We start from the raw sequence: 24,815 nt of genomic DNA on the forward strand, positions 1-24,815 counted from the left end.
TCATATTTTTTAAAAATTATTACACAAAATGGAAAAAGAAAAAAATGCTTCATGTTTTTCTTTTTATTATTAAAATGCATATTTTAAATATCTACATACATAGTTATTTTTTATTTTATTGTACAATTTTTAAATGAAAATTTGTTGTATAAAAAATGAGTGATTACATATGGAATAATACATATTCCTTAGAGTTTTTAAGTGAAGACTTTTATGATTTAAACATAAGTACAAAAGACAATGTGTATGAAATAATAAAAAAAAGGAAAGATGATAATGAAATAGAGAGTTTTAGCATTAATATTAGCAATCATATTTGCATGTTTGTTCAATTAATAGATAATTTATTAGGTAAAATAAGCTATAATAATCGTGCTATAAATAATAACTTAAATTATAAAAAATTATCTTATGTATTTAATTTTATCAAAAATCAATTATATAATTGTGATTATAGTTTGTTTTTGAGAATTTATTCTATTTATCACACTTATAATCATAGAAAAAATGGATATTTAGATGTGAATAACTTGTATACATTTATATTGGATATAATAAATAAAATTGAAAATTTAAATGAAAATAATTTTTTAATATTACCAGGAGGTTTCTACTTACAAAAAGAAAAAATGTTAGTTAAAATTTTATATATAATACATAAAAAAAATAATTTATATAGTTTTTCAGTCTTAAATAATTCTATATATGGTATTCAATACCATTCATTTAAAGTTGATGAAATAGATAATTTAGGTATACTACTAAGAGATGTGGTATTGTGCATAAAAAATATTACAAAATCTTATTTAACCAATTCTTTATTTTGGTTATGTTTATATCGTTTATATATTTTTCCAAATCATGATAATGTTGATATTTTATATCAAATATTACTACCTTATTTAAATAATTCTTTTTTAACTAATAATTGGAATCTTTATAATAATAAAACAATTAAAATATCTAATCATAAAGAAACAAAAGATATAGGGAATTGCATCAATAAGAATTTTAATAACACTTATAATGAAGAATATACTTATAATTTTAATATTTATGATTCTACAAAAAATATAAACAAAGAACAGAACTCATCGAATTGTATGAATAGTTCATATAACTTAAACAATTTATATGATTTTAATAATAAAAATAACATATATAACTTTAGTAATATAGATAATTTAAATACATTTGATAGTTTAAATAATCTAAAAGATTTTGATAATTTGAATAATCTCGATTGTAAGGAACACACAAGTAATAATTATAAAACACAAAATGACATAAATTATTTTAATTCATTTGATTTCAATTCCGTTAAGGATTGTTATAATGATAAAAAGAACGATGTTTTTTGCAATAACATAATGGGTATAAATAATGACAAAACAGTGAATGGTATACAAGATAACCAGAAAAAAAAAATAAAACATGAAGATAATGTATATGGAGGTATATATGTTAATATATATAAGAATAAGTTTACCTCTTTTTCAATGAGTTTATATTATTGTATTATATATATGCTTAAACTTATGAATATCCAAGAGGAGGATATTGAGATATTTAAAATTTATATTTATTATAGTATCATTTTAAAGTTGTGTGATGATTTATTAAAAATTGACTATATGGAAAGAGAGAAAGATGAAATAACTAATTTAAAGCTAGATAACAATAATAATAGAGGTAATGTAATAAAGAAACAACAGTCTTCTAATAAAAATGATACAAAATATGATCTTAATAAAATAGATCATGTTTTTTTTGTTTTTCTAGATATGAGTATAAGAAAGTTTTGTGTATTATTTCATTTATATTTTTGTAAAATGAAAATAGGTGTATATGATATTAATAAAATTATAAATAATGAAATTTTAAATGAAATGATGAAAAAAATAATATTTGTCAAATATATGTATAATAAAATGGAACTAAAATTATATTCTAATTTAACGCTGAACACAGATATAATAAAACAAAGAAACTACACTAATTCTATTAAATTTCCAATATTTATTAAATATGAAGAAGATCTATATAAAAATTATAGAAAAATAGAAATTAAAAAAGATATTAATATACCTGTTACTTTTTATATTTCAAAAAGGATCATAGAGTCAATTAATGACTTATATATAATATTATACCAAACCAATTTAATTACAACTATTTTAATAAATCAAAAAAGTTATATAAAGCATTGTTATTTATTAGCTTTTTCTTTTATAAGTCACATATTAATAAATATATTACCATCAACAAAGCATTTTATTTATTTATCAAAATACCAAAAATTAAAAAGGGCTCTACAAATAGGAATTTTTAATGAAATTTATCGCTTGTGCAATAACATTTATTTTATATCTTGCTCTATACATGAAAATAAGCAAATAATAATGTATAAAATTATTAATTGTTCTATTTTATTATTTTTATACGATTTTCTTTTAAGAATTCCATGTGTTGATATTTGTTCTCCTTTTTCTATTCATTATAATGGTTTCACAGCAAAAAAAAAATATTTTATAAATAAAAAAAAAATAAAAGGAAATAAATATAAAAAAGGTTATGGAAAATTAATAATCAATGAGCAAGGGATATATAGTGATAATTGTAGTCATTCTAATGAAAAAAAAAATTGTACTTCAGATAAATTATATGATAAAACCAATCACATTAATGAAAAAGTGAATAGTAACACTTTACATAACGATCAAATACTTCAAGATAGAATTAATGATCCCTTAAAAAAATTACCAAAGTTTTCTGTATGTGACAAAGATGATAGCTATTCATCATTGGATGAATTAGCTCACGAACCAGAAGAGAAAATAAAGTTATCAGGTTATTGTATTGATATATCAGTTTTTGAATGTTTCAGTAATTTCTTTTTAATAATAAACCCCAAATTAAATATAATGAGGTCAGATATTATTGAATATTTTTATAAAGTCAATGAACAAAAAATTACCAAAAATAGTCAATTGTTTCTATTTGAAAAAAGCAATGATATAAATACAAGTGAAATTGAAATATTAGAAAATATAAGTTTAGACTTAGGTTTGGATAGAAAAAAAAACCATATAATAGAATATTATTGTGGTGATAATCAATTATTTAGGGAATTAGTTCCAGAATTTTATCATTTAAGAGATATGGTATTTTTATTTAAATCTTTTATGTGCCCATATATAGAAAAATTACCTCCAGTTAAATTATATAAATATAATGATATTAATTTACAATTTTCATACAAAAATAAATTAAGCATTAGTGTTTTTAATAAAAAAATTGATATATGTGGCTATTTATGCCCCCCCCAAAATGTTAAATTTAATTTCTTTTCTTTTATTTATCAATTTATACAATCACATGAAAACAAAAAAGACAATTATATCTTAACATATTCTAATCCTAATATGTATACAAATACTTATATTGAAAATGAATTAGATGTTTTATATGTAAATGATTTGCCTTTTTTTCATTATTCTTTAAACTTGAGAGATGTAGAAATTTTGCTTCAGTATTTAACAGTTCCTTATATTAGAATACCATTGATTTTAGAATTTTTTTGCGATAAAAATAGGATAAAAAGTTTTCACTGTTTTGATATACAACAGCTATTATTGTGTATTCTATTTGAGCCTTACATATTTAAAAATAAATACAAAGTAGTACAAGAGGATAATTATATTCCTTCAAAAGATAGAAATATATTTGCAACCAAATATGGATTACTAATTAATGAATTAATATATAGCCCTAAAAATATATTGTGTAGTATTTATTCATATCTAGATTTATTATTCAGTTTTGATAATGATAATTGTAATAGTGAAAAAGTCATTATGATATTTATTATTATGATATGCACATATGTCAATTCTTACATAAAGTTGCTTGTTGAAACTAATAAGGAAATAAGAAAAAATTTAGTAAATATAGAAAATATATTAATTAAAGAGAATTTAATACCATCAGCAAAATATGATCATAATACAAAAAATAATAAAAGAGGACATGATAACAAAAAAAGGAAAAAAAAATTATATTTTTTAAATAAACTTAAAAAAAAATTAATAAAAAATGAATTGTATTGTTCAGATATTGTTTTATTAAATCTAGAAAAATATTATAGAAACATAAAAAAGAAGTTAGAAAATGAAGTAGTAGATATTTTATTGAAATATATTAAATTATCCATACAAAGGAATGATATAACTACTTCATGTATATATCATGGATGTATTTTGTTAATATATAGAGACATTAAATTCAAAGAATTAAATAAAAATAATGTTAAAAACATATTATCCTCTATTTTTTTTATATTAACTTATTATAATTTTAGCGCCGAAACAAATTACTCTGATTTAAAATATATTTATGGCTTAGGATCTTTATTTGTTAACAAAAATGATAATATTGATAAAGAGCCGATTGAAAAAAAAAAGAAAAAAGAACAGAAAAAAAATGTTCATAATGAAAATGATACATTTTCTTCTTTGATTAAAACATTTTCCTTGTGTGAATGTGATATTTTTATTTCAATACATAAACAAAGAAATATGTTACTAAAATACTTAGAAGTAAATGAAATTGAAAGAAATATTATCTTTGAGCATACTATTCATATTTGTGCATGTGTTCATGATAATAATAAAAATATATATAATAAAAATTTAAACAATTATAACTCCAATATTTTCTTAAATTTTCAATCTAATGAAAATATAATAAGAAAATGGCTTCCTGCTCATAAATTTAAACATATAGGAATTTACACTATTGAAAATATAAATGACGACAAAAGAAAAATTCAAACAGAAAATGGAGATGTAGATGATGAACTAGAAAATAATTTAAACGACTCAAATTATTTTACTTCTACCACTTCATATAGTAATGATGATGGTTTTACATATACAGAAGAAGAAGAAGAAGAAGAAGAAGAAGTAGAAGTAGAAGTAGAAGAAGAAGAAAAAGAAAAAGAAAAAGAAGAAGAAGAAGGAAAGGGAACAGTTGATTATACCAACTTGAAAATAGAAAAGAAACCTGATTGTGAAGAAAAAAGAGAAAAAAAATCTTCTGAAATGGAGGAAGAGAAAAATTGTTATATAAAAAATGGTAGTAATATCACTTGCACAGATGAAATAAAAAATGATAATAAAATATTCTTACACACAAATGCAAATATTAATGAAGAAATGAAAAATAAAAAAGTTTCATCTTCGAATATATTGAAAAATAAAAAAATGAGAGATATAAAAAAGAAAAAAAATAGTAGTGATGGAATCGTTAGTAAAATAAGAAGAAAATTAAAAAAAAAAAAAAAACATAAATATTCAATAGAATATGAAGATAATAATCAAAAAGACCTAAAAAAAAGTAATCCTCTTCACGACACAGAATCTATTAATTCTAATTCTATGAATCTTTTAAATTTTCCTGTTTTTTTTAAAAATAACAAGAATTCTTTTATTAGCGAAAAAAAAAAAAAAAAAAATGATAGATCAAAAAAAGATAGTATTCTAAATAATAATAAATACATAGAATATATAAAAAAGATTATTAAAGAGAAAAATATTTTAATAAATTTACAGTTATTTACATTTTCATATAAAGATAACAATATTATTACTCTAAATGAGAATATTAAGAAATTTAAAAATTATAGAGATGTTTTTTTATATAACAAAAACTATATTAACACTAATAAAAGAAAAAAATTACATAGAATAAAAAAAAATGTTAAAGTTTTAATTACCCAATCATATCAAAATTTTTGTGCATTTAATATTATAGGAAAAAAGCATAATTTAGAAATATGGAGAAATTCTAAAAAAATAACTATTAAGAACTTAATGTGCTATAAATATGATAAGTCAAAAATATTTTTCATTAAGAATAATAATTTTCTAAATAATATAAAATTTATTTCTAATGAAAATGATGAAAATAATAATATTAATAATTATAACGACAAAAATATGAATTCATTTTATAATTTTTTATCTAATGAAGTAAAAAATGGAACACTATATGAACAAGAAAATAACGATGTATATATAAGAATCATATGGAAATATTATATTAATGAATTAAGTATGAATGAAAATACAAAAGCTAATAAAAGTAATATAGATGAAAATAAAATAAAAGAAAATATATTAGATAAAAATGATGACTTCAATAAAAAAAAAGATTATAATGATTTAAAATCATTTAACATAAATTATGAAACACAAAATATTGAGGGTTTGTTTAACTTTAAATATGAAGAAAATCAATATAATAGTAGTTTAATTAATACAACAGATGAATCCTCTTTTAGTGATACAACGAAAGAAATATCAAATGAGAATATAGATGAAAAAAAAAGTGAAAGATCTACCAAATCATATAGTAGTATATCATCATCCTATTTAAGTTTAGAAGATAATTCCAATGTAGGCACACTGAACAATTCAAAGAGAAAAGAACTTTTAAATTATAAAATGAATAAAACAAGTGAAAAAAAATATAAAGAAAATAACAAATTTAATAATAATACATCAAAATATACTACTGATGATTTTGATAAAGAAAAAGAAAAAAAAAAAAAAAATGGTACCAAATTGGAGGCATATGGATTAAGAGAAATAATATATCGTAAAGATATTAACTGCATATATATTTATGATATATATTTTTCTGTTAATAGATTTATAAAAAAATTGTATTATTGTAGTGATGTAAAGAAAATATATTTTTCTACAAACATAAATAGATGTAAAAATTTATATTATCATTTTGAAAATAATAATGTACGCCTTTGCTATTATAACAATAAAGATATATATGAAAAATATTATGTTAATATTTGCAGAAATATTTATAATAATATTCAAGTTCAGACATACCTGAACCCTCATTATTTATCAACTTTTATTCCGAACATATTATTACAATATTACAATTTTTGGTATGATACCAATAATAGTTTAATAGGAGAAATAAAAAATAACAAAAAAAATAAAAAAAATAAAAATTCAATTATTTATATAAAACTTTTTGAGGACAATGAGGTATATAATGATCAATTTAATAAAAAAAATAACAACCTAAATATTATGAAAAATGGATTAATAATAAATGAAAAGAAATCAAAATATAATTCTCAATATGGTATTATTCAAAAACTAGAAATTTTGAATACAGCAAAAAACTCTAAAAAAATAACGTCATTAAAAATTAATGAAGAGTATAGGGCACTGACAGTTATCAATATTTTAAACTATGAAAATAATGATATATATAAAGATTTTTATAATATTTTAATTAAATTTGATCATATTACATATATATTAATTTATACATTAAATATACCTTCTTTATTTGATAATAATTTTTCGTCATCCTCTATTGATAAAAAAAATCATTATGATTTTAATAATACATGTATTACAGTTGATTTAATTGAAATTCCTAGATTGAATTTAACAATAAAAAGAAACAATATAGATATTAAAGTAAATAATAAAGAAAAAGTAGATAATGATAATAATAATAATAACAGTAATAAAAAAGATATATGTAAATATTATTTTGAAGAATTAAATATGTACTTATATCATGGAAACATCCAAAAATATACATATATTTATAATGTTATAAAAAAAATGAATAATATTATTTTATTACAAAATAGTAAGAATGATTTTTTTTTCTTAGTTTCCTTATTAAATAAACCCTTTTTCTTAAATATATCTAATTTATATAAAGAGTTTAATAATAAAAATATACATTTGTGTACTTTATTAGAAAAACACATTAATGTGCTATTAAAAAATTATATGTATGTAACAATTTATTATCATAATTTTAATATTAACACAAATGTAAATAAAAATGTTGATATATTTAATGAAAACAATATTCACAATGATTCTTGTTCTATGCAATATATTGTTTTGTCTATTCACAGTTCCAAGTTATTTTTAAATTTTCGAAATTTGTATAGCTGCTTTTTTTTCATTGTTTATAAATATTTAATTAAAGATCACGAAGAAGTTATAGAATATTGTAATAATTTAAGTATATGTAAAGAAGATATAAAAGAAATTAAATATTTATTAAATATACTAAATTATTGTGACAATATTATATATTCAGATGTAGATTCCTGCGCTTGCAGATTAAAAATATTCTTAACTTTATCTAAACAGATTAAAATCACTCTACGAAAAAAAAAACATAGATTAAATAATAAAAAAAAAGTCTGGAATATCAACAATTATTATAATATCTTTAATTATGTAAAATCATTATGGAATTTAGATAAAAATAATGAAAATGAAGAATCAGATAGTAATGACATATACAATAGTAATGATAATAATAATCTTGATAAAAAACATACATCAAATAATAAAAAAAAAAAAGATTCAAAAAAAAAGGAAACTAATAGTAGCAATAGTAGCAGTAGTGATAGTTGTAGTTACTACTCTTCTTCTAAGAGTTCGTCTTCATATGATAGTAATGTTTCATCAGAAAAGGAAAATAAAAAAAAGGAATTAAATGCACAAGAAAAAATTAATGAAGATGATTCCAATGCGAAAAAAAAAAAAAATAAGAAGAAAAAAAAACACAAAAAAAAGGAACATGAACATAGTAATAAAAAGACACATATGGAAAACAAATTGAAAGAGGATTTAGATAATATTGAAATTTTTATTTACTGGGATATCCTTAAAGATATATCATTTTATATAAATAATTTAATTTATATTAAAGCCAAATGCAAATTAACTATTGATGAAGAAATTTTCTTATATCAAAATTGTAATATTAATATTCATAAATATAAAATAATATATAATAGATTCATAATATTAAATAGTATACTGGAATCGAGAAAAATATCTGAAAATTGTAACCCACTTTTCTTTTATAATATTTTAAAAATGAAACAATTAGAAAATCAAAACAAAATGAAAAATTATAAAATAGAATATAAGAAAAAAAAAATTTTCGAAAATATTGATCTTACTAAAAAATTTGAAATACAGAAAGAAAATCAAATAAATAGCAGCTATAAAAATATTTTAAATTTCGAAAAAATAAAAAAGAATGTCATAAGTATGAAAGATGCTTTGATTAATAAAAAAGACAAAAGTATAAATGAAGATTCTATAGTTGTATCTATCAATGTACCTAAGATTGAAACAGTAAAATATATTAATAATATAGATGAAAACATATTTATGAATATAAACTTATATGATAGTATAGGAAACATAATAAACAATATGAGTTATAAAAAGTTAGAAGATAAAAATAATGTAGAGGCATTGAATTATTTAAATGCATTAATAAATAGTTTGGGAATACAAAATTTTTTTGTTATATATAATTATTTTATTAATAATTTAAATATAAAGATAATTAAAGGAGAAAACACATTTTTATATGCAAATCTATTAGCAAGATACTTATATTTTTATAATTATAATATAAGTCAATATAGCAAAATTATATATATATTTATTTTTATTATCAATCACCAAGAAATAGTAAGTAGATTACCAAAATTTGATGACCAAAAAATGAAAAAAAATTATTTAAATTTTTTTAAAACGAATGATGCTGTTTTTAACTTCTTTAATGATATTTTTAAATTTGTTCAAAACTTTCAAAAGGAAAAAAATAAAAGTATAAGCAAAAGTATCGTTCCCTTAACTCTGAATAATAATATTAGTATTTTTGTTTCAAATGTATTTATGTATCGTTTAATAATTAATATTAACGTAGATGATTATCTGTGTGAAAAAAGAATTATTTACCCATTTAAAATTAAAAATAATGTAAATGTTGACTGTGAATTATTAAATGAATTATGTTTTAGTCCGTTCAAAAAACTATACAAATATTTAAGAAAAATAAAATATTGTGAAGGAGATAGCACACTAAGCAATAATAATAATCACATGATTAATTGTAATGATACTGATAATATTATTACTAATAATGGAATTGCTGATTTAGAAAACAAAAATGTTCACAATATGAATTTTGAAAATATTGCAAGAAATTATAATACAAAGAAAAAAAGTAATATTTTAAACTTTGAATTCGAAGAGGATAATTTATATTGTCAAAATACATATTCAAAAAATTTTATAAAAAATATGAAAAATGATTACAATAAATATATAGAATATGAAAAAAAAAAAGTCGATTATGAATTTATTGGTTTTAGTTCAAATGAAATAAAAATGACTTTTAGTAACATTAAAAAATTAAAAGAATACGTAAATATGTTTGTAAGCATAAAAGACATATTATTAGAAATATTCATAGGAGACAATAAATTACTTGAGTGTATAAATGAGTTTATTGAAGAATCAGAAAATATAAATAAGAATTTAGAATGTAAGGAAAAAACTGAGTATCATAAAGAAGACAATGAAAAAGTTCTTTTAATAAACAATAATCAAGCAAAAGAGCAAAACATAAGTGATATTAATAATAATAACAGTACTATGAATTATTACAATAATCATATAAACGATATAAGTAGTTTATACGGAAATATTTCTAATATTAGAGAAATTCCATATAACGAAGATAAATATGAACTTACTAATTATTATTTATATAAATTTGGAATATTAGGTAAAGTTGAAAAGGAAATAAATTTGAAAATTTTAATAAGCTGCTTTATGTCAAAATTTGCATATGAATATTTAATTATGATAAACCCAACCTTAAAAAAGGAGAATTCTGAGAAATACATTAATATTGTTTTATTATACATGTTAATAATGAATAGAAAAATGTTTTTACATGATTGTATTACCAATGTTATAAATATTTTAAATATATTTAAAATTTATAATTTAAAATTGAAGAATTTAAAACAAAAAGAGAAAACGTTGAAATCCAATAATAGCAACACGAATTTATTAAACAAAATTTTAAATAAACAACAAAAAATAATAAATAAAGCTATTAATACAATTCAGTTAGGAATAAAAAAATTAACACAGCTAACATTAACAGAAAGACATTACTTTACTATAAGGAGTAAGATTACTAACAAAAAAATTTTATATAAAGATTTACTTTATAACTCAGATTCTTCTGATATATCTACATGTTATTTTTCAAGTGATCAGAATGAAACAAAAAAATGCATAAATTTTGAGATAGAAATCAAGAATGAAAATGAAAGAAGTATTAACGTTGAAGACAAATTAGATAAGTTTAATTTTAAGGAAAAAATTAAAAACGAAAATTCCTTTTCTTCGAAAGAAGAAAATTATTACTATACCTATGATCCACGATTATTAATATTTGAATATACAAACAATTTAATTATCAGAAAAAAACAAGTTAAAATGATAAAGAAATTAAAAAGAGATTTTTTGAAAAAGAAAAAACAATACTGCTATCAAATAATAATGGGAGGAGGAAAAACAACTGTATTATCCCCCTTATATTTTTTAATTTTTTCAAATTATTTCTTAATATTTAACATGTGCCCCCAGCCATTGATTCACTTTACTATTAATATATTCCGTTCAAGATTTTCTTCTATTATTAAAAAAAATATTTTTTATTTCAATTTTAGTCGTTATAATAATATTACAACAGATTTATATATTAGTTTATGCAGTGCACTAGAAAATAAATATATATTAGTGACTAGTCCAACTTGTATCAAATCATTGTTTTTAAAATTAGTTTATACAATTCAAGAATTAAATAATATTAAAACGTTTGATATTATAAAACAAAAAGCTAAAACACATATCACTGATGCTTTAACAAAGTTTTTAGGTTTTCAAAATGAAGACCATTCTATGAATATAACAAACACAAATTCTTTAAAAAAAACGAGTACAAGTATGTCAACAAAATATGTAAAAGGAGGGAATTATCCTGTAACCAATTATAATTTGTTGAAAAAACAATTGGATTTATCATTAAGAATATTTGATATATTAAATAAAAGCATTTTATTAATTGATGAGATTGATAATGTTTTACACCCTTTAAAAAGCGAACTACATTGGCCATATGGAATAAATAGAGATATAGATTTAGTTAATGTAGTACGAAATTTCACTGATGTTTTTATGAATAACCCTTATTTAAAATTTTTATATGATAAGAAAGATGAAGACGTAGACATTAAAAATGTCAAAATTTCCATTATGAATAACAATCACACAGATAACAGCATGGTAAATTATATAAAGAAATTAAAAGAAGAAGAAAGAAAAAAAATTAAAAATTATAATTATGATATTGATGATGAAGACAGCTATAATATAGAAAAAAGAAAAAAAAAAAATTCTTTCGAAAACTTTAATACTACCTTAACTTCACAATTATATAAAAAAGAAGAAACTGTAGACTATAATAATAATAAAATTATAATTAAAAACATAACAAATAAAATGTCAGATAATTCGTCAGCTAATGAATCTTTTTCTCATATTGATTTAAGTTTATTCAGATATAAATTAAGTTGGCTATTAATTGATTTCTTTTTTTACCCTGTGTGTAAAAAATTGACCATACCTATGAACATTTCTTTTAATATCAATACAGATTACATAGAAAATTTATTACATAATTTTAACGAAGAAGTACAAAAAGGTTTAAAAAATCATGACATTTCTCTTATACCTCATTTTCATATTATTAATTTTAAATGGTATGATAATATTATATGGATAATAGCAAGATATGTTTATTATTTTTTGTTATCATATAAATTTACAGGATTACCTCAAAAAGTTGCAGAATCTTATTTATGTATTCCTTTGTGTATTGGATATAACGATATAAATATAAAAAGCAAAACAAAGGAAAGCAATTTAAGTCAATCTACTATTAGAAGATTGTTAAATATTAAAAAAATAAATAATAATAATTATAATATTGATATAAATAACTTAAATAAAGAGGAACTACATATGTTATCAAATGATTATCATACAAAGATTTTTGAGAAAATTAATGAATTAGATTATGTATTTTGTAAAATGCTAAATTTATGCCGTTTATATATAAATGGAATACTACCTTTTGTTTTTTCAAAAATAAATACAGTTCATTATGGTATTTTATCAGTAGAACAGATAAATAAATGTAAAATATTATTGAGTAAAAGTAGATATTTTTTAGCTGTACCATATATAGGAAAGGATACCCCTTCAAGTATGTCAGAATATACCAATGTAGATGTAGTTGTTTCTTTAACTGTTTTATCTTATAGGTATCAGGGTATGAGATATTTTGATTTTATACTTGCTTTAAAAAATATTTTATTTAACTATTCTTTAGAAAAGGATTATCAACATGTTCAAAGTGAATCAGAAGATTTTTCCATTTGTTCTGAAAAATCAAAGGAAACAGACAATGAAAGAAAGCAAAAAAAAGATTATTATAAAACAAAAAAAAAATCTTCAAGTATCTCAACATCAAGTAACGATATGACAGATACTATGTATACGAGCACTAGTATGGAAAGCCAAAGTTCATTATCAACCAATATGTTAAAAAGTGATAAATCTAATAGTGATAATAACTGCACTCAAATAAGTATAGAGAAAAAAACTCAAAATACAATAATAGGAACTAAAAATAATATAAATAATTCAAATGAAAATCAAGGAATAAATTATATAGAGGAAATAGATAATAAACATATTTGTAATAAAAAAATTATTGCAGAAAAAAAAAAGATAAATGATTACAATGTTGAAAACATTGAAAATGACGAAAGTAAAGAGAAAAAAGGGAAACAAAAAAAAAATAAAGGGAAAATAAGAGATAGAAAAAATGAAATTAAAAATATGTATTATCTATATAAAGAAATAATAGAAACAAGCGGAGCAAAAATTAAAAGAATGAAAAAAGATATTAATAATACTAATTTCTTTTTATATGATAATAATATAAAAAGGAGAACAGAAAATAAAAAAAAAAAAAAAGGTGATTATGTAGATAGTATTGATAAAATAAATTTGAATGATAGTGAAACTTTGTATGATTTATATAATTTAACACGCAAAAATCCTTTATTGATCAGTTATTTTTTATTAAGTATTATATTAGAAAAGTATATAAAACATACAGAAAAACAGTTATCTTCTAATTCCCAGGACTTAACTAATAACATTTTATTTAAATACGTATTAGGCTATAGTGGCACAAGTAATGATATATTACCTGAAGAAATACACAAGTGTAAATATGAAAAGAAAACAGTAGGATCCATATTAAATATTATAAATGATACAAATATAGTGAATTTTATTTTTTTGCCTTCTAAAATTTCACCTATTGAAATATTGAAAAGTTTAGGTTATTCTAAAATTAAGTTTAACAGTTTGATTGATTCAGGTTATTTAATCAATAATATTTCTCCAAAAAAAGTCGCATATTATATTTTGCAGTTTCTTGATTATATTGATTGTTGTATTTATATCGATAACGGAAAACATATGTGTATGCTACCACTAGAAAAAAAAAGGAAAAAAAAATATAAAAATAATAATGAAAAACATACTAGATTTTATGTTTGTGAAAAAGAAAAGAAGAGTGTTAATGTTAGTGAAATAAGGAATAGTGATGAAATTTCTTTTGATAAAGCAAAAAGATACAAAAAAAAAGCAAAAAGAAAAAATTCAAAAAGAAAAAAATATGACACTAAAATAGAAAATTATTATAACTTTAATGTTGAAATTATTCCTTTACAGGATTGTTATGTTCCTATTAAAAAAAGATTTATATACTTTGATCATATAAACACATTTGGGCAAGATATAAAGCAATATGTAAATGCAAATAGTTTAGTTACTGTTAATATTGGTAATGATATTTCTTCTTTTAGTCAAGGTGTTTTTCGGTTAAGATCAATTGGAATGAATCAGAAAATATTTTTTTTAATTCCTTTGTGTCTAGTCAAATTAATGAATATAAATACTAACTTATTTGAAGATGTTATTCATTCGTATTCTTATAACAATAATTATACTATACAACTTAAAAAAAATGGTAACCACAAAAATTTAACATGTAGTGAAGAATTAGAAAATAAAAATATTTTTAAAAAATTTAAAAAAGAAAAAAAAAAATTGATTGAAGCATGTAATAAAAATTATAGTGAAGATAGTCATACAGAATCAGAAAATAATAATAAAATTATTAGTAGTAGTAATAGTAGTAGTAGCAGTAATAGTAATAGTAATTATGATGATTTTAAAGATGATGATGAAGGTAGGAATCATTTTATCATTAAAAATAAATCAATGGGAAAAAAATGTAAAAATTATAATTTAAGTGATGAAAATGAATATGTACATTTAATCGATTGTTATAATAGTATATATTTAGATGAAAATACAAAGGAGAATGTACTAAAAGAATTAACACATTATCTAATTTTGAATAATATAAACAATAATATAAAACAGTGTGAACTTCTATGTTTGCATGGTGTTGTAAATATTATTAAAAAAAAAAGTATTAAAACATTAATTGACAATTATATAAATATTGGTGTTTTAAATTATAAAGATTATTTAGATATATTTAATACGAGTATAGATTTTGATATTCAAACACAAGTCCCATCAAAAAATAACTCTCTTGTATGCATTGTTCAGCTAATAGAAAAATTTCAAAACATTTTTAATGAGGAAGATGAATTATTTCTACAAAATATATTATATCGTTATTTTTGTTTACATTATGATTTTTCTAATAAAACAATTTTTATGTACTTTGATGCCTTTTTTCCTCGGAAGGATTTTACGAAAAGTAATTTTTCTCAAATTATATTAGATCTTTTTGAAAAGCTAAAAAAAATTAAAAAAGATAACACTTTTACAAATAAAAATTTTTTTACAAATGCTGATGATGATAATACTATTGAAGATCACTTGTTCAGTTTAGAAAATGAACAAGAGAAAGAAAAAGAAAAGGAGAAAGAAAAAGAAAAGGAGAAAGAAAAAGAAAAGGAAAAAGAAAAAGAGAAAGAAAAAGAAGAAGAAAAAATTCCGGAAGATCAAAAAAAAAAAAATGTAAAATATAAAAAAGACGAATATAAATTATATAGATGGACTATTGATGATATAAATACAGATTTATTTGGTGCAAAAAAAAAAATAAATGAAAAAAATGAAGATTTAAATAAAGCTATTACATTAATAAATAATAAAATAACTAACACGATTATGAAAATGAAAGATGATCCATTATTTATTCCGTTGAATAAAGTGTGTGTCAATGATGTTTATTTAAATTTTCCTTCTTATGTTTATGTATCAAAAAATTTTATTAATTCGGAAAAAATTAATACAAAAAAAGTTAAGAAATTAAAAAATGTTTTAGTTGTGTTAGAATGCGTTTACAATGCAGATAATGTAAATTTTTATGAAAATAACAATTATGATTTGCATTCAGAAAAAGAAATTTTAAAAAATATTTGGAATATACTAAAGGAAAACAACGTGGAAGAAATACTAAGTATCTTAGACATAAATCCCTTTAAATATTCTTATGATTTAGCGAAAATTATAGATGATTATATAGATAAAAATAAGAATAAAAACACAAGCTTTGACAGTTTTACAAACATATTAAATAATTTAGAATTGTATTTTAGTAATAAAAATAAAAAATATATTATTGTTAATTTGCAAGAAGCAGAAACATTAAGGTATTATATTCATAAAAGATATAATAGTGAAATAATGAATACCTTTTCAAATGGAACAATTTCATATACCAAGGAAAATAAGATAAATAATTATTTAAATAAAAATTTAATAAAAATAGATTATAATTTAAATAAAAGCAATACCGATACAAATTATTTGAATTACCAGAATAACTTATACAATATAGCTCCTTTTAATGGAAATAAATCAAACAGTAACCTAAATAATAACTTAAATATATTTGATATTTTTGATCAAAATAATTTAAAAAAGAATAGTCAAGTAAACAACTTAAATGATGAAATAGATTGTTATATAAAAGAAGAAATATCACAAAGGAATGTATTAAATGATGGTTGGGAGTTGAATGATAATATTCCAAATATTACTTTAGAATTTGATGATTCTAAAACGGATGAAATTAATACTTTTAATTTGAATGAAATAGAAATAGAAATAGAAAAAGAAAAAGAAAAAGAAAAAAATAGAACTGCTCAGTTAATGGAATACAATGAATTAAATAGTATTAATATTAAAAATACCAAATTAGATTTATGTGAAAAAAAAAAAATAGAAAATTATGAAAAAAGTGAAAACAAACAGGATATTAATTTATTTTCTGATATGAATATAAATATATATAATTACCATTTTTGGTTTACTCCTATTGAAATTACTGACAATAATAATTTAAGAAAATACTTATCTAGGCAAATACAAATTGTTTACAGCGTTTGTAAATTTTTTAATTCGGATAGAAAATTTATTGATGCGCACGTTAATTTGCTTTTGCAATATTTGAATTTTAATTCACCTAAAGATAGATTTAATTTCTTTAATGAATTATATTTATTAAGAAGAATTATAAAAGAAAATTTAAATAAAAGCTATAAGAGCATGGAAAAAAATGTTATTATTCCTAAAAAAATTGAATTAGAAATAGTAGAAAAAAAGCTTTTTGAAGGAAATGGTGACATTTATGCATTTAAAGTTATGCAGCAAAGAGTAAGACAAAGCTTAAAAAAAAAACAGTTAACTATACAAGAAATTTTTGATAAAGATTTAGATTACATATGTAGCATGCAAGATATTAAAATTCTCTTTGATTATTTAGATTTGTATGATAAAAATTTAGTGAAGGTACTCTTTGATATTTTAGGAGTAAACATTACTCTTCAAGAATTATGTTTTTCACTAAATCCATTAGAAAGCATCAAAAAATCAGAATTTCAGAAAGATTTAGGTATTGATGATAAAAAAAATTATGTAGATGATTTTATAAAAAATTTGGGAAAGTGCTTGAAAAATTTCAAATTTTCAACAACTGATCATTCTCATTTTAAATTAGTATGGTCAGGTAAAATAACAAACCAAAGAATTATTCAAGAGGTAACAGATAAGGAAACAAATTTTATAAATAATGAAAAAAGAGCATCTACAGAGAATTATGACCATCATCATAAAAATATTAATGAACAAGAAATTTTAAAAAGATCTTCAGCAAACGATTTACTAAATGACATATTTGGATTTAACAAATCATACAAGAATGAGTCAAACAATTTGCATGAAAATATAAATCAACCATTAAATAATTCAGATCAGTTTTATATATATGAAGCGGAAAATATTGAACCAAAAGATAGGGGAATGATGAGTAAAAATAAACATAAAATTATTACTGGTCATTATGCTTCAAATAAAGTATATGAAAATACTTTTCCAATACTTGAAATGACAGATATATCTATAAATAGTATTTATACAAGTACTTCAGCACAGGAAATTCTTAACATTTTTTTTCCATATCCAAAAAAATATCTCTTATTATGGCATGAAGATTATTCTATTAAGAATGCAGATGAATGTCTTCATATATGGAAGCCTGTTTTGTCATCTTTTAATTCATCTAATACTGTTTTCCTAGGATTTATAACAACAGTGGGTCCACAAAAACCACCTTTGAATAAAATAAGAGCTGTACCAAAAGCTTTAATTAAAATTGTACAAAATAAAAAGTACTCAACATTTTATTTTGACAATAGCTTTTGTATTGATAATTCAGGAATTTTTAATTCTTTAAATATACATTTTTTCAGTAAAAAAAAAAAAAAAAGAGAAAAAAAAATGAATATATATAAATAAAATTATAGCAAACTTATCTTTTTATTGTTGATAATAACATATTATAATTTTTTTTTTCTTTATGTTTATTCACATTATTATTTTACTCATGTTTTTCTTGTTTTTTTTTTTTTTTTTAGATGGATTAGACAATATGAATTATGAAGAATTATTATTTAAAAATTTCTCTTTAAATGTTATTCCAAAAATTAAAAAAATAAAATCAATTAATGAAGACATTTTTAATTTATGGGGAGATGAAAAGCAACATGTTACTCAAGATGATAATGAATCATCATCTGAATGGGAAATAATACCTCAAAGTTTTTAAATTTTATAAAAATTATTTTATTAAAAATTATTTTGATTCTTTTTAAAATTTGTTCATGCACATTAGCATTTGTATATATATGTTTCTTATTACTTTTTTTTTTTTTTCTTGTTTCATTTAAATATTAAGCAAATGTGTGCTGTTCTTATTCTTAAATAAGATTACACCAGTTCTTGATACATTTTTTTTTTTTTTATATTTTTCGCGTAAATTTTTTTTATTTGGAGAATATTTTTAAATAAACCTTTATATTTTAAAATTTTATTAAAATTGTTCTACATTTCTGTTATTTCCTTTAAAATAAAATCAAATAAAAAAAAATATTAATTTACAATTTATTTTTGTAACACTTTTTTTAATGCATGCAAATAAGTTCTCTATTGTTTAATAACATTTAGAAAATATAATTAAAAAAAAAAAAAAATAGAAAAAGAAAAGGAATTTTTTTTTTTTATTTATTTATGTAATATGCTTCCTCTTTTATATAAATTAAGATATTTTAGATCTTTAGTAGTTTTTTAATGTTAATTTCTAGCCTTTTCTTAAATAGGTTTTGCTAATTTTCCTATATTTACACAAGTTGCACATGTACATTATAAATATATATATTATGTAATTTTAAGCATTTTTAATATTAAGAATTTAAAAAAAATAATATAAAAGTAATTTTTATATATTTTTATTAAGAAAATCTGCCTGCATATACATTTTTACCTTTTTTCTTTTATTTTATGATTCAACTATATTTTTGTGAATTTTGTAAAAATGTTAATCAAGAATAACTCTTACAATGCTGATAAAACTAATGTAGAAAATAAAAAAAGTAATAGTTTAGGAGCTAAAAAAGGTTTAAAAAAATTCTCATCTTTAAATTATTTTAATTCCAACAAATATGTGTCTAACATTTCAAATGAAGTTCAAATTAAAAACAATATTATATCCTACTTTCACCATGATACATTGAATATGTAAATATAAAAATAAAATAAAATTAATCTAAAAATTTTTCTAAAATTTAATATTTATATTTTAATATATATATATATTTTTTTTTTAATCTTATTTTAATTAGGACATTTTTTGCTAAATTATATAAATATGTACCAAAAATATGTGGTTCTATTGACTTGTTTTTCAAAAAAAATAGTGATGAAAAAGATTTTGCAGATTATTTACGAGTAAAAAACATATTAATTTAAAAAAGAAAAAAAAGAAATAAAAAAAAATATATATATATATATAAATATAGATGATTAATAAATAAAAATTGATATGAAATAGTAATATATTTTCTTATTTTTAAATTAAATAAAAAAAAAAAAAAATTATAATAATTTTTTTTTTTTGAATATTAGACAGATATAATTAGGTCTTTGAGAATTTTTTGTATTTGTTCCATAATAATATCGTTAACAAATACTTTAATAAATGTGATATTTTTCTCAGAAATTTTCTATTTTAAAGATAAAAGTAGTAAAATACAATTTTTATCAATTGCAAGACTTATATTTTTACCTTGTTGTATTTTCTTCTTATATATAAGCACTTATATTAAAAAGTTTTTAGATTACTTAGAAGTAATAATTTATTTTAATTAAAAAGTTAGTTTATAAATTTATAATTTTTTCTATTTATAAATTACTATAAATTCATACAAATACATATGTAATTTTTTTGTAGAATATTATATCATGTGTCTTCTCTTTTATGAATATGAGTTATTTTATTACAAATCCTTGTACTAAATTCTTAAATACAGAAATTCTAGATAATTTGTGTGAATTGTAAAAAGAAATAAAAAAAAAATAATATGATACAATGTGATACAATATAATATAATATAGTATAATATAATATTATAATAATAATAATAATAATAATAATAATAATAATAATAATAATAATAATGATAATGATAATAATAATAATAATAATAATAATAATAATAATAATAATGATAGTTAATATATAGTAAATTATATTTTTGATTTATATAAATTAAAATGATAAAATTTAATGTAAATAAAAATGACAAATATATAAAATAAAGAATAATTATATGTTCTAAAATTTCTTTTATCTTAACAATTTAGATAATTAAATTATTTCCATTTATTTTTTTTTTTTTTTTTCTACAAAGTTCTTATATGTTAGAATTTTCACATATTCTAGAATTATTTTTATTATATTTTGCTTTGGTATTATTTATTCCTATCCGCTCTATTTATTTATGGCCAATTTGTGCAACGTAAAATAAAAAAAAAAGAGAAGATAATATTTTTTTATATATATATATTTTATATATAAATTGATTATTAATATTTCATATTATTCTATTATTACTAGAGCACCAATAGCATTTAGCATTTCTATATCATTTCATAATATTAAAGAAAAATTTATTTATAGTTCGTTCACTCAGAGCTACTTTTCCACTACTTTATCAGTAATTGCACTATTAGGTATTATTATATATATATAAATTCTCATAAAATATGTATATAACAATTTAAATAATTACACATATATTAAATTGAAAATATACAAAAATTTTATTTTTTTGTTCATTTTATTTTATAGGGAAGAGAATGTTAGAAAGAAAAACTCGTTTACAATATATAAATATAAAAAATATAGAAGAGAAAAATGAACTATATAGAAAAGTAGAAACTGTATAAAACTCTTAAAAATATTATATCTATTTTAAAAAAAAAAAATTTTAAAGATATAAAAATTAAAATTTTTTTTTTATTAGGAAAATAATTGTTCTAATGCTTACGATGAAGTAAATTTTTTTTTAAATGCTACAATAATTAAAATTAACAATGTAATTAAGTTTTTAATGGTAATTAAAATAAATATAAATTATACTAATAATTATTGTAATATTATTTTATTTTATTTTTTTCTTTATAATTCTACAATGTTTTCTATTTGTTTAATTTTTTGAGCTTAACTATTTAGAAATATCAGTTCTTCAAAATTATATTCCCTATTTAATATTTTTTTTAATTGTAATATTTTTAGTTAAAATCTCAAGATTTGTATGAGATTCTACTGCAAGCAAGAATAGATATAGAAAAATGTATTATTAAACTTAGCAAAATAGATAATCTATTAACAGTGGATAAAAACGCCTTAATAAGTAAACCAAGAAAATGTTTAATATAAAAATATAATATAATGATTCAATAAAGTTTCTATTTTAAATATTTAAAAAAAAAAAAAATATAACATAATTCAACGTATTTATTTTAAATTTTTTACTTTTTTTTATTAGCTAATAAAAAAGAAGAAGATACAAATATAGTAGAACATCTTTTTAATATAATATACACAAAAAAAAATAATAAAAAAACATCTATGAACACTTATGATTTGCATAAAAAAGTCAGTAAAAAAATAATTAAAAAAAGAAAAAAGAAAAAATAATAAAATATTATTATAACAATATAATCTAGATTTAGGGATAAAAGAAAAGAGTAAACATTTGAAAGGAAATTTGTGTATCATTTTTTACTTTTTTTTTTAGGTACCATTAAGTATTGAAGAAATAAGATTAAAATATAATAATGGTTACAAAATCCAAGTTGAAAGTTACGAGGACATAGAGAAATTTGAAGATGCTATAGAAAATTTAAAGGATGGTGATAAAATTAATTTAATAAATGATCTTTTTAAAATTGATTTACATGAGAAAACTAAAAAGAATTCTAGGAAGTTGAATAAAAAGAATTATAATAACTATATTAAAAAGATAAAAAGAATTAATTGTTCATTAAATGATACATTTAATGGTATAGGAAAAGATTGGAATTTCAATATATTTAATCTTCATAATTCATTAAAAAGCAATACACTTATAGGGGTGAAAAAGAAAAAAAAAAGGAAAAAAAATTAAAATAAAAAAGATAAAATATAATAAATTAGATAAATTCTTTATATTTATGCATTTGAAAAATTTAATTTATATATATGTTTATATTATTTTTTTTTTTTAGGTTGGATTATATTTTCTTAATAATTATTTAGAAATATTGAAATGCCCAAATTATTTCGTATATAATTTTTTATATGACGTAAAATCGTCTTATTTTTCATCAAATAAATATCATAATTCTTTACATGGTTCTGATGTTTGCCAAAATATGATATGTATACTAAATAATATGAATATACATAAATTTCTAGACATGTATAAACAAATAAGTATTGTTATTGCAACTTTATGCCATGATGTTGGTCACCCTGGATTAACAAACTCTTTTTTAATAAAAATAAATCACAGTTTATCCATTCATTATAATGATGTGTCAATATTAGAAAGTTATCATTCTTCTTTAACTTTTTTTTATTTAAAAAAATCATGCAATAATTTTTTATTTAACTTAACAAATGATGAATTTGGATTAATTAGACAAACAGTAATTGATTTAATATTAGCAACAGATTTAGCCAATCACTTTGAATTTTTATCTATTATAAAAATAAGGAGCAAATTAGAAGATTTTTCTATTTTAGGAAATGAAAGTGATAATATCAATTTCCTTAAATTATGTATTAAAGCTTCTGACATAGCTCATACATGCAAACCTTTTAATATTCATTTACTCTTTGTTCTTAATCTAATGTTAGAGTCATATGAGCAAGGAGAAAAAGAAAAAATATTTAATATACCTTTAATGCCATTTTACGATTTCAATCAGATTGACAAATTTCCTGATTCTCAAGTTGGATTTATTAAGGTATATATTTAAAAAAAAAATTTTATCAATTTTTTTTTTTCTGCTTAAATCCAAATAATATAATTATTTTTACGATTTAAAAATTATATATATATATTACTTTTTTATTTTATAGTTTATTTGTCAAGACACATTTCTAGAGTTGTTACATATTGAAAATGTAATTAAAACTGAAAGTAAAAAAAAAGAAATAAATGAAAATAATGATGTGAAAAGTTATTTTGAGTATATCAACAAAGAAGATAAAGATATAATAAAAAAAGAAAATACAATTATTGAAGTATTTGTTCATAGTTCTAATAGTAAAATATTTAATGAAAACAAAAATTATTCGCAGAATACATGCAGCAACAGTATTAAAAGTAATTCGTTTATACAAAAATATTGTTTAAATAATTTAAAATATAATTCTAACAAATGGGAGGTAATATTATACATGCATATATATATATATATATATATATATGTTTTTTATTTTATTTTATTTTTATTTTTGCAGAATGATAAAAATTTAATCAATATTATTAAGTTTTATGCAACTGGAAAAATTAAAGATGAAGATGTATTAAAGATAACTTAAGTAGATATATATATATTTTACTAGAAGTAAAGATATATTACTTTTTTATTTATTTATAAATATATCCTTTCACTTGTGGAACATTTTATTTATTATTTGCCCTTGAGTTATTCTGTTGGATTTTTCATTTATTTTTTTATTATTTAGAATTTTTTTTTTATATTTTTTTTTTACCCATTTATAAGCATTTTACTTATACTTTCAAAGTATTATCTTAATTAAAAATTAGCTAAAAGTATATTCTCTTAAATAAATTTTAATTTTATATCTATTAAAATGTTTAGCATCTATATATATAAATATAT

At 19.2% G+C, this 24,815-nt stretch overlaps 2 protein-coding genes across 2 annotated transcripts; both read left to right on the forward strand.

Moving 5' to 3' along the window:
• Positions 1-155: 155 nt before the first annotated feature.
• On the forward strand, positions 156-19,185 carry PRELSG_1342400 (conserved Plasmodium protein, unknown function; the record flags this gene model as incomplete). Its single annotated transcript, XM_028678962.1, has 2 exons — positions 156-18,828; positions 18,995-19,185. 2 exons carry the CDS (start codon positions 156-158, stop codon positions 19,183-19,185), a joined length of 18,864 nt encoding a protein of 6,287 aa, XP_028536056.1.
• Positions 19,186-19,950: 765 nt separating this feature from the next.
• PRELSG_1342500 (cGMP-specific phosphodiesterase, putative) lies at positions 19,951-24,510 on the forward strand (the record flags this gene model as incomplete). The annotated part of the gene is made up of 14 exons (XM_028678963.1): positions 19,951-20,153; positions 20,258-20,363; positions 20,541-20,762; positions 20,866-20,969; positions 21,326-21,433; positions 21,532-21,647; positions 21,766-21,857; positions 21,941-22,030; positions 22,213-22,330; positions 22,466-22,575; positions 22,718-23,053; positions 23,187-23,930; positions 24,046-24,354; positions 24,430-24,510. The coding sequence occupies 14 exons, from the start codon at positions 19,951-19,953 to the stop codon at positions 24,508-24,510; spliced, it is 2,739 nt and encodes a 912-aa protein (XP_028536057.1).
• Positions 24,511-24,815: the final 305 nt, after the last annotated feature.

The sequence above is a fragment of the Plasmodium relictum genome, assembly GCF_900005765.1.
Source record: "Plasmodium relictum strain SGS1 genome assembly, chromosome: 13".
In the NCBI taxonomy this organism is placed as follows: Eukaryota; Apicomplexa; class Aconoidasida; order Haemosporida; family Plasmodiidae; genus Plasmodium; species Plasmodium relictum.